The 17,669-nt window shown below is 35.1% G+C and overlaps 4 protein-coding genes across 4 annotated transcripts; 1 reads left to right on the top strand and 3 right to left on the bottom strand.

The window, feature by feature from the left end:
* Positions 1-324: 324 nt before the first annotated feature.
* Positions 325-1,026, bottom strand: GLRG_11696 (SAM-dependent methyltransferase; the record flags this gene model as incomplete). Its single annotated transcript, XM_008102380.1, has 1 exon — positions 325-1,026. The coding sequence occupies one exon, from the start codon at positions 1,024-1,026 to the stop codon at positions 325-327; it is 702 nt and encodes a 233-aa protein (XP_008100571.1).
* Positions 1,027-1,842: 816 nt separating this feature from the next.
* GLRG_11695 (longiborneol synthase) lies at positions 1,843-2,677 on the top strand (the record flags this gene model as incomplete). The annotated part of the gene is made up of 2 exons (XM_008102379.1): positions 1,843-2,145; positions 2,210-2,677. The coding sequence occupies 2 exons, from the start codon at positions 1,843-1,845 to the stop codon at positions 2,675-2,677; spliced, it is 771 nt and encodes a 256-aa protein (XP_008100570.1).
* A 9,191-nt stretch (positions 2,678-11,868) lies between these two features.
* On the bottom strand, positions 11,869-12,501 carry GLRG_11694 (uncharacterized protein; the record flags this gene model as incomplete). Its single annotated transcript, XM_008102378.1, has 1 exon — positions 11,869-12,501. The coding sequence occupies one exon, from the start codon at positions 12,499-12,501 to the stop codon at positions 11,869-11,871; it is 633 nt and encodes a 210-aa protein (XP_008100569.1).
* Positions 12,502-13,288: 787 nt separating this feature from the next.
* GLRG_11693 (uncharacterized protein) lies at positions 13,289-13,609 on the bottom strand (the record flags this gene model as incomplete). The annotated part of the gene is made up of 1 exon (XM_008102377.1): positions 13,289-13,609. One exon carries the CDS (start codon positions 13,607-13,609, stop codon positions 13,289-13,291), a length of 321 nt encoding a protein of 106 aa, XP_008100568.1.
* Positions 13,610-17,669: the final 4,060 nt, after the last annotated feature.

Raw genomic sequence — 17,669 nt, 5'->3', positions numbered from 1 at the left:
GTGATAATAAGTGATAGGTGTAATAGATAATAGATAGGAGGGAAAGTTGCCAGCCAGCCGGCTGGCAGGCTAGCAGGCTGGTAAAAAGTGCCATAATGTTGGCTATACCTAAATTAGTAGGGGGGTGAACATTAGAGAGATACCTGACAGGGGTCATAAACTTCGGCCGGATACCATAGTACGAAGGGTGCAGAGAGGTAGGGAGGGTATAAAGGGCATGCTATTTTCGGAGTTGTGGCTATGACATTTCATCCATTCGGTTTTATCCACAACTGTTACAGGCCACTTCTCCCTACTACCCCGCCTGCTACCCCAGCTGACTGCTCAGTTGTCCTCGACAATCAGTTCCCTCTTGGGGTTGAGAGTGGGCGGAAACTGCTCAGGCACCTTTTTGACCCACATCTGAGACCCCGCCTGGACAGCTTGCGCATGGGCGGCCGCGCACCGGATGAGCGAATCGACCGCGACAGCCGGGTTATAGCTCTCCTCATTATACCTGTCCAAAGTGTAGTCGTCAAAGACGATAGTGCCTCCGACCTCAAGCATGTTCCAGGCGAGAACGGCGTCGTGCAAAACATCAAAGGCGACGTGGGATCCGTCGATGTAGATGAAGTCGAACCGGGCGCCTTGGTGCTTCAGCATGGGTAGCGCATCGAGGCTCGACTGCTTGATGATGTTCAGCTTGTTGGCGTGCTGACATTTTGCCACGTTGGACCGGAAGCGCTTCTCCAGCGAGGGTATGTCATATGCGTCGAATTCCTTGTACGTGTCATTTTGGAATTCCATGCTCCCGCCAAAGGTGTCGATGGTGGTGAAGGTCGACTCTGGATGGTCCATCAGGTTGTCAAGGATCCACGTCGCGGAGCCACCTTCGAAGGAGCCGACTTCCATGACTCTCAGCTTTTTACCACGGAGAGAGCTAGTGCGCTCTTCCCAGTGCTCGAGGGTCCTTTCAAACCACCGATGTTGGAAGCTGAATCTGCCACGGTCCGTCTTTGGGACAGCGTTGTCTGTCGTGGTCGACATTTTGTTACTTGTTGTTTTGGAAGCCTCGAACAGAGAAGACAGTAGGTGACGAGAAATAATAACTGTTGCCGTAAGAAGGTGGGCCGAGACTTGACTTAATACAAGAGTTGAGTGAGGCCTTGCGGGATAACCACTGTCCAAAGGATCTTATGGTCAACGTTCTGTCACTATCTGGAATTTTTATCTGTCCCCGAGAATAGGAACTCCGGCCCCGGCCGATGGGTTCTTTTTCTAATTTTTCTAATTATGTAACGTTAGCATACCACCGAGTACACCCATCGGAAGTTAAAACCCCTGCTCTCAAACCTCCTAGACATGATTACATGGGAAAGCATTAAGATTTACTCCTTGTTACTTACCATACAGTATGTTTCTCCAGTAGATACCGACTCACGCTCTCCTCTGGATCCTCTTCTTGACTCGTGCCCCTCACCGCTTTGTCGGTCAACCCGTGACTTCCTGAGAGATCCCGGATCTTAGCGTCGACCGACTGGACCGGGTTGACAGTTGGTAGGGGGGTATTGAAAGCTCCCGGCGGGGTGTCCAGCGTGTCCGCGAGCCTGTTGACCTTTGTGGTTTTCGCCACAGCCAAGACGTTCCTAGAATACCTCGCCGATACGCTCCTTCCACAAAGTCTCCGAGAGAGGGTCAGGAGCTGCAATGTATAAACTCCGCTCTCTACCCGACTGCGGCATTTGGATTCTAGCCACTGCCAGCTTGGTCTTGGTTATGAGCGATTGGTCAGAGTTCGCTCCGACTCACCCCACAGCCCTAGCACGATCTTTGTGACCACTTGGCCTGTTATTCTCCATTGAGATGAAAGACGGCCTTGTCCACCCATCTACTTCACCAAGGCGCGAGCCAACACTTGCTATTGATGTGGAACTCAATGACATGGCTAAATCGCCAGTAGTGACGCCCACCGTCGGATGCCTTCGGCAACGTCTCTCATACCTCATTTCGGAATATCTCAAGTGCATCAACTATACCCGGCCCCCAAAGGTGGACCAAGAAGCACTCCGAGATGCCCTCCTGGAGAGAGGTCGTCAGGCCGGCGTGCACATCGACCCGGATGATGGCTCGAACATGAGATTCGAGGCCGGTCTGGCCGTAGCCGCGGTACGTGGAGCCGGCATTTCCACAAGGTGAACGAGTGAGCTCTGCAGACTGACATCCTTTGCAGGAGATGTACCCCCTCCACCCCTTCAATACCCAGCTTCACATTGGCCTCTTCACCTGGCTCGGCTTCATTATCGACGACCTCAACGCCGACCTAGGCACAGACCTGGACAACTTCCAGTCGCGCTTTTTCCGTGGGGATCCGCAGCCCTGCGCCATCCTGCAGTGTTTCGCCAGTGTACTGAGGTCTATGACGGACTACTACGATCCGGTTGTGGCCAATCTGATCGTGCTCTCGGCGCTAGCTTTCGTCAATTCCAACGCCATCGAACTCCGCCGAGAGTACCAGACCATCGCCCTGACAAAGGATGCTCTCAGCTGGCCGTACTATTTCCGGGACAAGGAGGGGCTTCCAGAAGTTTACACATACTTCTGCTTCTACAGAGAGGCGTGCCCTGATATATCCCGCTTCATGCCCGCGGCGCCAGAGATGGGCAAGTTCATTAACTTGACGAATGATATCTTGTCGTAGGTATCCTCACCACTATGTTTTACATGGAGGAGAAGCTCACCCAGAAAATGCAGTTTTCATAAAGAGGAAAAGGCCGGAGAGACGAGAAACTATATACACAAGAAAGCAATCTGCTCAGGCCTCAGTCCTTTACAGGTGGTAGAGTCTGCCATTTCGGAAAGTGCGCTTGCTTACACTCGGACATTAGCTATCCTGAAGGATAGCCATCCCTATATTGAAATATGGAATGCTTATGCAATGGGCTATATAGCTATGCATTTCGATACTCGTCGGTACTACCTTGCAGAATTAGGGTTTTAGAAATGTTATTTGGCCTTTGGAAGATGACGTTGGAGTGCTTGCTTTTACTGTACTTGCACTCCAATGATTAGACAAGCCTACAATGCCGGGAACAATTTGTTACTAGCTCATATATGCGCGACACGAAGTCCTTATGTACCTAGGCCAATGGTACTTGCTCACAACTCCACTATCGAATCCGAGTTGCGCACTCTTCCCATTGTTTTGGCCAACATAGCGGTCCCGTAGCCATGACACTTATGTTGGGTCATCACTTCATGACATGCCGCAGGGCTAATTAAAAGTGTTCAATAGCGAACGTGGTGAACTTGGTATAGAGTTTAACATATGCTTATGGTTGTAACTTATGTTCACTAATTAGTGGGTAGGTAGTCAATGAGTCTAAACACCAACTGACAATGCCACCCCTATGTTAACCTAAGAGTACTGTACACTTGTGGTCAGTGTAGGTGTTACGACCCGATCGGTTACGTGACTATATATTGCAGAACAGGAGATAATGATGCAGGCGCATCATTACCGAAGGTTTTGCTTTGTGGCGCAGTTGGTTGTCCTGACCTGCTCGTGACAGTAGGGTCTAGCAGACAGTAGACTATAACAATATAGTCTTAGCTAATACAGTAGGAACCCAAAAGTCTCGGCCCAACCCCACTTACACCAACCACCCGCATTTCCATACCCATCTTTAACTTACAACAAAACTATAAAATTTTAACTTTATATAGTAAGACTATAATAAAAATAAAGCTAGAAGTTTGCTCTTTAGTATTGTGTATACTAACCCTGTGCTTAGATAACAGCCTGTAGTCAATTTAGTAATAACTAAATAAGAGCTAAGATCTTCTCCTAAGGGATAGCTTCCTATACTGCTACTAATTACTCCTTAAATTAATTAATATCTAATTAGTTCTTTTTAAGAGAAAATGCTTCTAGGTATAGGTTTTATAGGTTATTCTTTATTATCTACTAAACGTGCTTAATAGGGTTTAAATCTAGTAAGTATAGAGGCTAGTTAAGCTAGGAAATCCCCTACTATAAGAGCTACTCTATAGTTAAAGAAGTATTATAAATAGGGGTATTATTATATATAAAATAATACATATTATCTCTATTAGGGAGATACCCTACTTAAAGGCATAAGATATAGCTATTTACACTATATCCTTGCCTCTAAGTAGTTAAATCTCTTATAAGAAAGGTAAGCTTACTTTAACCTTTTTTCTACACTATTTTTTAGACTATTATAAAGATATTAGCCTTTATATAACTTATAAGGTTAATAAATTACTTATCCTAGTGTTTATAAGGTAATCTAAATACCTAGGCTAAGGGAGATAAGGTGTTATTCTAACAAGAAGATTTATTAGAAAACTAAGTCTATAAGGCTAAGAATTAGTAAGAAACCTCTTAAGAGATATATTAACTAGAATAGGTGTACTATTATTAACTCTTTACTTTTTAGAAGCTACTTATAAGTAAAAGTAAGCCTCTAAGCAGCTGCTTCTTTTGTAATAAATAGTCTTTTTATTACACGCTATTTTTAAAAGTTAGTACGCTTTAAAACCCTCTTAATAGTGTTAAGGCTAGCTTTATTCTTCTATACCTTTATAAGGTTATAGTACGTCTGCTAGTAGTTATTCTATATAGAGTAAATAATAGACCTTTTATCTTATCTTAATAGAATCTCTAGACGCCCTTTTTAGGGCTAACTCTTAAGGGTGTAGTCTTAATAGAAATAGTAAAGTGTATTAGTTATAGCATGCTTAGAGCAGCTAAAGACCTTAGCAGCCTGGCGGTATAAAAAGCCAGCTCCTATAACTGCTACAATTACTATCTGCTGTAATTTTAATAGTTTATGGTTTTTGCTTTAATTTCCTGATAAGAGAGAAGAAAGTTGCTATAAATTATCTATTTTTTGATCTTAATTAAGGAGTTAGAAGAAGGAGGGGTGTAACGATAGAAGCGCGACGCGACGCGTATGTGGGGGACTAGGCTAAGAGTTTTAGGTCCCTACTGTAGATAAATATATTTTTAGTAGAGAGTAGGGGGAAACGTTTCCTAACTAATCTAAGCTTAAAGTATAAAAGAATATAGATAGTCTTAATATCTTAACAGAAGGAAAATAGTAGAAACGTTTCTAAATTAATAAAAGTAATAAGCCTAGCTTTAACTTAATATAAGCATAATAAAAACCTCTACTATTAAGAAGCGTTACTTATTTTTTAAAACTCCTTTCTTACTAACTTCTTTTTCCTTATTATTTATTCCTTATTACTTATAATAACTTTAGAAGTAACTATTAGTCTTATAACTAACGTTAAGCTTTATAGCCTAATAACTATATATAAAGATTAGTTCCTATAGTTAATTTAACTTTACTTTTACTTTATCTAAAAGGATATCTAGTAATTTATTAACTTAGACCTTAAGTGTTACTGTTAAATGTGGCGGAATTACACGTAAATTAGCCAGCAAATACATAGTTACCCTACGGCGGATTGTCAGGGAATAGGCAGTGAATTAGCCCTACTTATAGGGATAACTTTACTAATAATATCGTTAGGATTAGCCTAGGATTTCCTAACTAAGAAATAGGGGTTTTTCTCTGTTTCTATAGGATTAGATAATAGTTATATAACATATCTAAGAATTAATTAATTAACTATTCTAATCTTTATAATTTAATAATTAATAGTCTAATATATATATCTATAATAACTAATATACCTATCTATTAATTACATACTATTAGAATAAATAATAATAATAATAATAATAAGGTAACTATCTTATAATTATATAGTAACTAGTTTATATAGCTTAACGCTATCTAAGTAAAGATAAAGCGTTATAATCTCTAGAAGTATATTAACCTAGAAGTTATAACAGCAGACTAATTAATTCTTAATATATATCTAAAGAAACTAATAAAACTACTAGTAACGTAGTATCTATATATCTTAACTAAAGAAGAGCTTACTACTTACTAAGAAGTTACTATAGCTATAGTAACTACTAGGATATCCTAGTAAGTAACTATATAGCTATAAATAGCAAGAAGTAAGGCTATTATAACTATACCTAATAGGCTTATATATAAATTAGAATATATAGTAACGCTAGATAATTTTAACCTATATAAACTTATATACCTAAATAGCTAAATAAGCTACTATTATAAAGAAGTATATAAGTATACTACTTACTAAAAGAACGTTAAAAATATAGCTAATATAGTTAAATCTACTATATCTATAAATCTTTAAGGAAGGTGTTATAAGTCTACTAAATAACTAGCTAAATAGCTTAATAAGCTTAACGTAGTAGTAGAAATAACTTAAGAAGAATATATAAAGTTTACTTATAATAAGTATAGTAAGGTATTAGTAAAGGCCTAGTAAAAGACCTTAACTACTAAAAAAGATCTTACTATATAGCTTAATAAATATAATATAGCCTATAGTAAATTAAGATAAGTTAATTTACCTAACTATTAATAGCTATTAATCTAGTTTAATAACCTTATTACTACGCTATAAAGTAGTGTGCTTAGTGCCTAGCTAGATTCTTATATAGTAACTAGTAGAATAATAAGTAATTAGAATAATCTTAACTAGTAGTCTCTTTATAAGATAGCGCTAGAGAGGGTTAAAGCCCTTACTAATAACTTACTATATTATAGCTAAGTAGGCTGTAGCGTATTTAGCCTAACTAGAGGTAATAATAATAATAGCCTAATATATACTAAAGGTATAGTAAAAGATAGTAAATTTAATAATAAGAGGTATTACTACTAATAAAGTGTAAGTAAAAAGGTAAAGCGTCTTATATACTTTAATCCTTATTTATTATAACTTTATTACTTTATAAATAAATTATAAAGGCCTAATAATTAGTAAGTAAATACTTAACGCTAGTAATAAATTAATAAGTATATTATAAGTAACCTTAACCTTACTAAATAAGTATAAAGAATTAAGGCTAAGTTATATTAACTATATAGTAAATACTATATAAAGGTGGCTTTTTATACTACTTTATAAGGCTATAAGCTAGGTAGTTTAGCCTTACTTAATTTAAGTACTACTAAATATATATTTAACTATATATTATAGTTTATTATATTAATAGTAGCTCTAATTAGTAACTATATCTAGGTAGGTACTACTTAAGTTATAATTAAAGGATATAGTACTATAAAGATTACTTTAAAAGGCGCTAATAGCTTACTAATAAAGCTCTATATATATAACGTAATATATTATAGCGTATTTACTATATTACTTATTTCCTTTATAAGGTTATACTAGTAAGGTATATAGTAAGATATAAGTCTAGGTAATAATTACCTAAGGCGTATAAACTATAGTCTTATAGGCTATATTAAGGAATAAAGTAACTAATAAGTGCTTAAATATTATAAGTAATATAGCTATAGCTAAGAAAGTAAAAGTGCTTTTACTATATACCTTACTAATAATTTACTACTAACCCTATAAGTAAGAAATAAATATATAATATTAATATAGTAATAGCTACTTTATAGTAATATAATAATATAGTATAAGCGTCTTAGCTACCTAGGTGCTAAGGCTTTATAAAGGATTATAAATACTACATATAAAGTATATCTAACCTAAGTTAATACTATAATAATTAAAGACTATAATTTATATAGTCTTAGTAAAATAAGGTAGTAGATTTACTACTAGCCTTATAAATTAATTATAAATATAGTGCTAGGTAATTATCTAGCGCTAGACTTTTATAATCTTAAACTAGGCTATATAAGATACTACTTAGTAATAATAATCTTAGATTAGGTAATAAGACTTATATAGGATTTCTACTTATATAGCTACTACTTAGATACTATTAAATTAATAATAAAAGGCTTTCTTATAATACTAAAAACTAAATATTTAATTACCTTAAAAGTTATTAAGGCTAACTAAGAAATCCTATGCCTTAAGTAACTTTTAGATATAATTTTTAATTATAGGATCTCTATTAAGCTATTAGTAGTAAATACCTAGGCTTAAAATAGAGGCGCTAAGTAAATTACTATAATTATTAAACTTAATATATAATATATATATATTAATATAAAATTACCTAAAGTCCTATAGCCTAAAACTATAACTATAGCTACCTATATTTATAATTAAACGCTATTAGTAGCTTAGGGGTAGAAGTCCCTATATTAATTATTTTACTTATATTTTATACTTAATAAGAACACTAAACCTTTACTAATAGTAAAGCTAGATCCTTTATATTTATAAGACTATAGCTACTAAGTGTATATGCTAATAGCAGATATATAACTATTATAGAACTACTAGTAAAAGCTTACTACCTATATATAGATTAGATTTCTTATTAGATATATATCTAGTAATTCTGATTATATCTAGTATTTAGTATAAAATGAGGTCTTTACTATATATAATATAATATTTAATAAGAAATAACTCTTTAATAGATTACTAGATAAATTACTTAATAAGCTTTATAAAGCTAACCTTATAGTAATTTAATAATAAATTAACTAGCTAATAGCAGCTAGTAATTAATATCTTTTATATAAAAAAGCTAATAAGGAAATAGATAAAGTAATTAAGTATACTAATATTACTTTACTAAGCGCTTTATAATTAGGTAACACACTAGAATATCTAAATAAGTAAGTAAAGTTTATACTTCTCCTTAATTTACTACTATTACTACTAAGCGTCTTTTTTATAGTCTTAATAAATATTAATATAAAGGGTAGTAAAATAGAAACTAATAGCTCTAAATTAATTAATCTAATAGCTAATAGCTAAATAATTACTAATAGTAGAATATTTAATAAGTAAATACTTAAATTAATAGCTAATAGCGTATTAATTAATTTATTAATAGCTAATAGCCTATAAGCTAATAACTTATTAGAAACTAATAGTTTTAAAATAATAAAGGTAGTTATCCTCTATATCTTATCTTATCCCTATATAATTAATTTATAAGACGTTACTAAGTATAAAAAGGTGTTAAATTCCTAAGTAACTATAGCTAGCCTATTAAGTAATCTCTAGCTAGTAGTAACCTTATTTAAAGGTATTATAAAAGGATATTATCTTACTATATATATAGGTAGTTAGATTACGCTAAGGAATTTATTTAAGGCTACTTCCCTTATAGGGCTTACTTAATAACAAAAGATTATAGACTATATATAAGGTAGCTTATAGATAATAATATAGTCTAGTATATTATAAAGTTAGCTAATAAGTAAAGACTACTACCTTAAGCTAAAGTGCGCCTAAGGCTACTTAATTAAGTATAAAACGCCTAATAGATATAATAATTATAAAGACGTTACTAGTAAATTACTAGCACGTAATAAAGGCGTTAATAGACCTAGTAGGCTAATTACTATATATTAGAAGTTACTATACCTTTTACTAATTTATAGACAGTTAAAAAGCTACCTATATAAAAAGTAATTTAAAACTACTAAAGAAGTACACTTATATAAGTATAAAATATTAAAGTTATAGATAATAGTACTATAAGTAGTAGCTAAAGAGCATTAAGTCCTTAGCTACTACTAGGTATATACCTATAAGCTTAATAAATATAGTTAACTAACTAAATTTAAAGTAAGACTTATTATCTATAGTAACTTATAAGTAAAGGATTTATAAGATACTTATATAGCTATATTAGTAGGTATATTATTTAAAATACTAATAGTAATATTTACTTACTTTAACCTAGAACTACTTTAATATAATATAGTAAATATATTTATTTATATTACTATTAATAAGGTAGTATTTATAAAGATACCTCTAGGCTACTAAATTACTAGCTAGATCTTCTAGTTATTAAAAGCGCTCTATAGGCTCTACTAATCTCCTTTACTATAGTAAAAGCACCTTAAAGAAAGGCTTACTATATTAGGCTTTTACTAAATACCTAGTAAGAATTACTATTAGAAGAAGGATTATATTATATTCTTTTTTTATATTAATAACTTTATATAAGCCTATTAGTATATAGATAAAGCGTAAGTAAGTAATAAGATAGTAGCCCTTTAGTAATAATACTACCTTAAAGGCAGAGGCCTCCTGTAATAGTTTCTTAGCCTTAAGGTAATTTATAACTAAAATAACTATTATCTCTAGCTCTTATAAGTAGTATAATATAATAAAATAACTAAACTATAACTAATAAATAATAAATATAAAAATAATAAATTATTACTTATAGTAAAGGCTAAGCTACTACCTAGTAAATATATAGCCTTATTATAAGAGGTTAACTAATGTTAAAAAAAGGTAAAAATAATCTTTTATATAGTAGTAATAACTTAGCTAGACGTTACCTTTACAGCTAGCTAGCTTACCTACTTTAACTATAATCTAAATCTAGATTACTAAAAGGTTATAAATTATATACTTAAATATCTTTATTAAACGTAGCACCTTTACCTTAAATACAGAGTAACGCTAATGTTATAACCTAATAAGTTATAGGCTATATTACCCTACCTAATAGGCAGATAATAAGCAGCAGTAGTATTTATACAGACAAAAGACAAAGGATAAATAGATAACTCCCTAGAACAGAAGAGCTATAGTATAGGTTACATAAAGATAAGGAAGTAATTATATAATAAGGTAATTACTAGAGATTATAAAAGTAAGCGCTTACTAGTATTTACTAAGCGCTTACCTTATATAGGATCTATAATTACTTATAACTATTAGATAGGAAGGTTATTTAAGGAATAACTTAGACTTATATATAAGATAGACTTAGACGCACTTAAGAACAGACTTTTATAGCTCTTTAGTATTTAACTTATAATATATTCTTTAAATACCTTTTTAGTATTTAACCTTAGTAATTTAATTAACAAAAGCTATATAAGCTACTATAATAACTATTAGCCCCCTAACTAATTACTAAGTAATTAATAAATTAGTAAAGACTTATATTACTATTACTAAGTATTAACCTCTGCTTACTATTAGTAAAAACCTTACTATTTAGAAACTAACTATAACACTTTAATTACTTTTATTAAGTAAGTTAACCTTAATACTCTTTTAATAGTATAATAATAAAATATCTACACTATAAATAACTTCTACTTTATTTAACTTTAGTAAAAGAAAACTCTAGTTACCTTAGTATATAATCTAGATAATAAGATAAAAGACACTAAAGCCTCTAATAAAGAATTTAGCTACACCTAATATACCTATAAAATTATTATAGGACGTATTAAGAAGAATAACTCTAAGCTTACCTAGATATATAATATAGTAAATAAACTTAGTAGTATGCTTAAGAATAAAAGTAATAAAGTCTATAATCTAAGAGCTATAGTTACTATAACCTTAGCTAAGCTTAAGGAAAAAGAAAAAGAAGTAAGCTATCTAAAAGCGGACGCTAGGACCCTATAAGGGGTTTCGTATTTTGCTCCCGCTGGATATCTTCTATAGTGGCGAAGGTGCGGTTAAGTGATAGTGAGACCTTTTTCCTCTTGCGTTGCCGCTGGTCCTCCAGCTGGGCCTGGAATGCCTTGTTTTGCTGCTCTGGGAGGGCCAGTGCAGATGCGTGGTCATCCCAGCCCTTTTGAACCTTTCTGGATGGGTGACGAATAGTATGGGTAACCAGCCTATACTTCACTCGCATCACGCATCATCCTTCTCGCGCGCGCGAGAAATCCCGAACAACCAGAGCCCCGTGATGACAGCCACGCTTTCCCACCTCTCTCCCAAGTCCCCCGTCAACGCTGTCCCCATAAACTTGAACTTCAAGCCGTTCGCAGTCCCGATATTCGACGTCGGTGCCAAGACCGCAACGGCTTCATTCCCATCGCTCGAGAAGCCCTACTCACGAGCCTTTCTGCTCCCTCCGGCGCCAGCCTTTGGGCCGTACATCCTCACCAACTTGCCCCCGATCGAATGCCGCGCGAGCTCCTTGACCTCTGTCCCGCTCGAGCGCCTCCATTGAAACTCCTCTTCTCTGCCCTCTTTGCCAACCCTGACCCGGAAGGCAAGGCATGAGGCAAACAGAGAGCTGGATCGCGGGTTCAGCGGCTTTTCATAGGAAATCTCTTCCGCGACAGCGTGTGGGTCTGACGGGTCGTGGAGGGTGATTGTCGCTGCAAAGTTGACGGAGCGGGGGTTCTTCTGTGTCATCCTGACGATGATGGGGTCCCTCTCGCTTGGCCCATTGTGGAGATGGAGGGGTTGCATAGTGGTTTGGAGTCTTGCACTAGCAGAGAAGGCAAAGAGGCGTTCTTCTGACCAGACGGGACCGAGGTAGTAGAAGCCTTCCTGCTTGTCAAGGTAACATTGGAAAGATGGAGAGAACTTGACCAGCGAATTCAAAGGGGGTTTTGAGTCGGAAGGCAGGTTGGCGAAGCCAGCACTGGGTGTTTGATATGTCGGGATATCCTCGCTGTCTTGAGAGTAGGGAGCGTCGCTCAAACGCCTCCCTTTGCCTTTGAGACCATCCATTTTGACGAAATTTCGAGTCATGGGATGCCCAGAACTTTCAGTGTCTCTGTCAAAGAGTCGAAATAGAAAAGTGCTGTCGGACCGAAGCAATGTCGGGCGGGGGGGGGGGGGGTGGGGGGGGGGCGCTTATGAACTATTAGAGCACAGAGGTGGTCAGCATAATACTGGTCACGCGCGATTCCTCCCAGCGTGGCTCATCATGGCGGAAGACCCAGCTCAAGGGGCTGTGAAACGGTCAGACGACCGCAAGTGACGTGAGTTCTATAGATAAGCAATTGCGACAGTGAAATATAGAACAACCGGTCATCCCTGACTACGCCTCTCTTTGAATTAGGCAGTCCGAGATATCTCACCGGCATCCTTCTTCGCTTACGCAATCGAGTTGTGACGAAAATGACATGACCTCAACAGAAATGATGAGTTGAAAGCGGAGAGTTCGAGGAAATAAAAGCAATGTCCGGGTGGGAGTTCCAGGTACCTAAGCTGGTTACGGAGTGAAAATTACACTTGCTGCGCATCCTTTTAGACCTAGCTCACTTGGACGAAGTCATGTGAATAAGAGTTCTAATCTCAACATTGGCCATCATCAAAAGAAGGGAGCCCTAATATGCGGAATTAGAGTCAAGGGAGACACACGGCTAAAACCACTCGGGCCCAGTGGTACGCCTTCTGGCCCTAGTACCTCGCCGTCCAGTTATGCATCACCTACAATATCTGGGAGAGATAGCTGTTCAGCCCAAGCCTGTACACCGTGTCGTCTGACTGTTGAGTCGTCTAGGTGCGCGCACTAGACAGCATGAGCGCGAAGCAAAAGCCCGGCGAGATGGCTGTGTCTCCTGGTTACGAGCTCCAAAGATTGCCCATCAACGACGTGTAGAAGTAGTGGAGGCCGCAGCGATACCCGCTGGATCCGGCGTCGTCGGCCCAGGATGCTTGAACGACTTGACGTGATCTTCAGCACGTCCATGTTCGAGGCGGACTCTGCACCTATGGTCTGCTGCAAGGCAAAGACGGAGTTCTGAGATCTGGTGAACGCGTCGGAGGGCGGGTGCGGCGCGCTTAGCGGGATCGTGACGACGAGTAGAAGCTTGACGGCGGGCATGGACATCGCTGTCTGTTCAACACTTTTTTAACGAATACTGTAGCTAAACCAAAATAGCAGAAACACTAATTAAGTCATTCCATACGCAGGCCTACATGGATACAATATCGGATACAATGTCTCCCCGCCACGGCCGCTTCTGTGGCCACCTGCAGGCTCCGTACAGTCGTTCCCAATTCCACCCGGGCGACAAGTTTTCCCAGTAGACGAGTATTTCCTCGCAGCTCACATACATACATTTCTTTTCCTCCTCGCTGTCTCCGTCATCGTCGTTTTCTTCTCCAAACTCATCATCCTCTGAAGATGGGTATTTGAGACTGCTATTGATAGCTTTGATGAAAACAGTTGGCGTCTCGTTAGCCCCTATAGAAGTTGCGTCTTCTTTATCTTGAAGTGACTGTAGACATTCGGCATCCACATATAACGGATAGGTAAAAAGGACGTGGTCACGATCATCAACGTGGGGAAGATCGCGTTGAAGATCGGCCTCGCTAGGAAGGGTGGAAACCCATAAGGTAAACCTATCCCTTACTTCTAGAATTGAAGCACCTTCCAAGTCCGGCTCCTTAATAATATGCAAGCGAAAGATTCCTTGTAACGTTTGGCGATCAGCTTCTGACTCATAGGAGAAAGTGTCGTTGATTTGATGGTTGAGATTTGAAACATATCGGTCCTAGAGAGGTTGATTGTCATTAGTTGTACGGTAGAGGTTGAACCCCTAGCGATAAAAGCTCTCTGGTTGAAGGCTCTCTAAGTGGTTTCTGGCTTCCTTGTATGAATTTGAAACGTAAGGATCTGGTGATAGGTCTTCTATAGTGTGCAACGTAGCGAAAAGTGTGACGAGGAAGAAAATGCGGTAGATGTTGTTGGTAGTGTGATAGGTAGACGTTGTTCGTAGTGTGACACATTTGGATAACCACTTGAGGGCGAACAGACCTCTTATTTATAGGCCTTATGTTTTCTAAATTGGCAACATTTGTTAGTAGAACGAAGTGGTCCCTAAGTACTAATTTTTAATAAACCTAATTAAAAGCCCTCGCTATACACTTTCCACTAAATAGTTGAACTTTTACCTTAGAACGATTGGTCTTGGGTTGAAGCACTCCGAGATTTGCTGACTACTAAAGCATATGTCAAATGTGGCGGAATTACACGTGAATTAGCCGGCGAATGCACGGTTGCCCTACGGCGAATTGTCGGGGAATAGGCGGTGAATTGGCCCCACTTCTAGTGGCAAGTCCACTAATAATATCGCTAGGATTGGCCGGGGATTTCCTAACTAAGAAATAGGGGGTTTTCCCTATTTCTATAGTAATTTACTATAGATATATAACATATAATAGAATTAATTAACTATTATAATCCCTACTATTTAATAATTAATAGTCTAATATATACGTCTATAATAACTAACGTGCCTATTTACTAATTAAATACTATTATAATAATTAATAAGAACTATAATAATAAGGTAACTATCCTGTAATTACGTAGTAATTAGTTTATATAGCTTAACGCTATCTAAGTAAAGGCAAAGCGTTATAATCTCTAGGAGTATATTAACCTAGAGGTTATAGTAGCAGACTAATTAATCCTTAAGATATATCTAAAGAAACTAATAAAGCTGCTTATAATGTAATATCTATACGCCTTAACTAAGGATAAGCTTACTGCTTACTAAGAGGTTACTATAGCTATAGTAATTACTAGGATATCTTAGTAAGTAACTATATAGCTATATATAGTAAGAAGTAAGGCTATTATAACTATACCTAATAGGCTTATATATAAAACTAAATATATAATAACGCTAGATAATCTTAACTTATATAATCTTATATACTTAAATAGTAGGATAAGCTACTATTATAAGGAAGTGCATAAGTATACTACTTAGTAAAAAGACGTTAAAGACGTAGCTAATATAGTTAAATCTACTATATTTATAAATTTTTAAGAAAGATATTATAAGTCTAATAAATTACTAGCTAAATAGCTTAATAAGCTTAGTGTAGTAGTAGGAATAACTAAAGAAGAGCATATAAAGTACGCCTATAATAAATATAGTAAAGTGTTAGTAAAAGCCTAGTAAAAGGCCTTAACTACTAAGAAAGATCTTACTACATAGCTTAATAAATAGAATATAGCTTATAGTAAACTAGTATAAGTTAATTTACTTAACTACTAATAGCTATTAATCTAGTTTAATAACCTTACTACTGCTTTATAAAATAGTTTACTTAGCGCCTAGCTAGATTTATATATAGTAATAAGTAAAATAATAAGTAATTAGAATAATCTTAACTAGTAGTCTCTCTATAAGATAGCGCTAGAGAGGGTTAAAGCTCTTACTAATAACTTACTGTATTATAGCTAAGTAGGCTGTAGCGTATTTAACCTAACTAGAAGTAATAGTAATAATAACCTAACGTATAGTAAAGATATAGTAAAGGAGAATAAATTAACTAATAAGAGATATTACTATTAATAAAGTGTAAGTAAGAAAGTAAAGTGCTTTATATACTTTAATCCTTATTTATTATAACTTTATTACTTTATAAATAAGTTATAAAGGCCTAATAATTAGTAGGTAAATATATAACGTTAGTAATAGATTAATAAGTATATTATAAGTAATCTTAACCTTACTAAATAAGTATAAAGAATTAAGGCTAAGTTATATTAACTATATAGTAGATACTACGTAAAGGTGGCTTTTTATACTACTTTATAAGGCTATAAGCTAGGTAATTTAGCCTTACTTAATTTAGGTACTACTAACTATATGTTTAACTATATATTATAGTTTGTTATATTAGTAGTAGCCCTAATTAGTAACTATATCTAGGCTAGTACTACCTAAGTTATAATTAAAGGATATAGTACTATAGAGATTACTTTAAAGGGCGCTAATAGCTTACTAATAAAGCTCTATATATATAACGTAATATATTATAGCGTATTTACTATATTACTTATTTCCTTTATAAGGTTATACTAGTAAGGTATATAGTAAGATATAAGCCTAGGTAATAATTACTTAAGGCGTACAGATTACAGCCTTATAGGCTATATTAAGGAATAAGCTAACTAATAAGTGCTTAAATATTATAGGTAATATAGCTATAGCTAAGAAAGTAAAGGCGCTTTTACTACGTACTCTACTAATAATTTGCTACTAACTTTATAAGTAAGAAATAAATATATAACGTTAATATAGTAATAACTGCTTTATAGTAATATAATAATATAGTATAAGCGTCTTAGCTACTTAGGTGCTAAGGCTTTATAAAGGATTATAAATACTACGTGTAGAGTATATCTAACCTAAGTTAACGCTATAATAATATAAGACTGTAATTTATATAGTCTTAGTAAGATAAGGCAGTAGATTTACTACTAGCCTTATAAATCTATTATAAATATAGCGCTAGGTAATTACCTAGTGCTAGACTTTTATAATCTTAAATAAGGCTATATAGGATACTACTTAGTAATAATAATCTTAGATTAGGTAAAAGGCCTTATATAGGATTTCTACTTATATAGCTACTACTAAGATACTATTAATTTAATAATAAGGGGCTTCCTTATAATACTAAAAACTAAATATTTAATTATACTAAAAGTTATTAAGGCTAACTAAGAAATCCTACGCCTTAAGTAACTTATAGATACGCTCTTTAACTATAGGATCTCTATTAAGCTGTTAGTAGTAAATACCTAGGCTTAAAATAGTAGCGCTAAGTAAATTACTATAATTATTAAACTTAAGGCGTAATATATATATATTAACGCTAAGTTACCTAAAGTCTTATAGCCTAAAATTATAATAGTAGCTATATACCTTTATAATTAAATACTATTAGTAGCTTAGGGGTAGAAATCCCTATATTAACTATTTTACTTATATTTTATACTTAATAAGCACGCTAAGCCTTTACTAATAGTAAAGCTAGACTTTTTATATTTATAAGCCTATAGCTACTAAGTATATATGCTAATAGCAGACGTATAACTATTATAAAATTACTAGTAAAAGCTTACTGCTTATATGTAGATTAGA

This window comes from Colletotrichum graminicola (assembly GCF_000149035.1).
Source record: "Colletotrichum graminicola M1.001 genomic scaffold supercont1.107, whole genome shotgun sequence".
NCBI lineage: Eukaryota > Fungi > Ascomycota > Sordariomycetes > Glomerellales > Glomerellaceae > Colletotrichum > Colletotrichum graminicola.
Note: the sequence above shows the minus strand (reverse complement) of the source record. Positions and strands in the feature narration are given on the sequence as shown.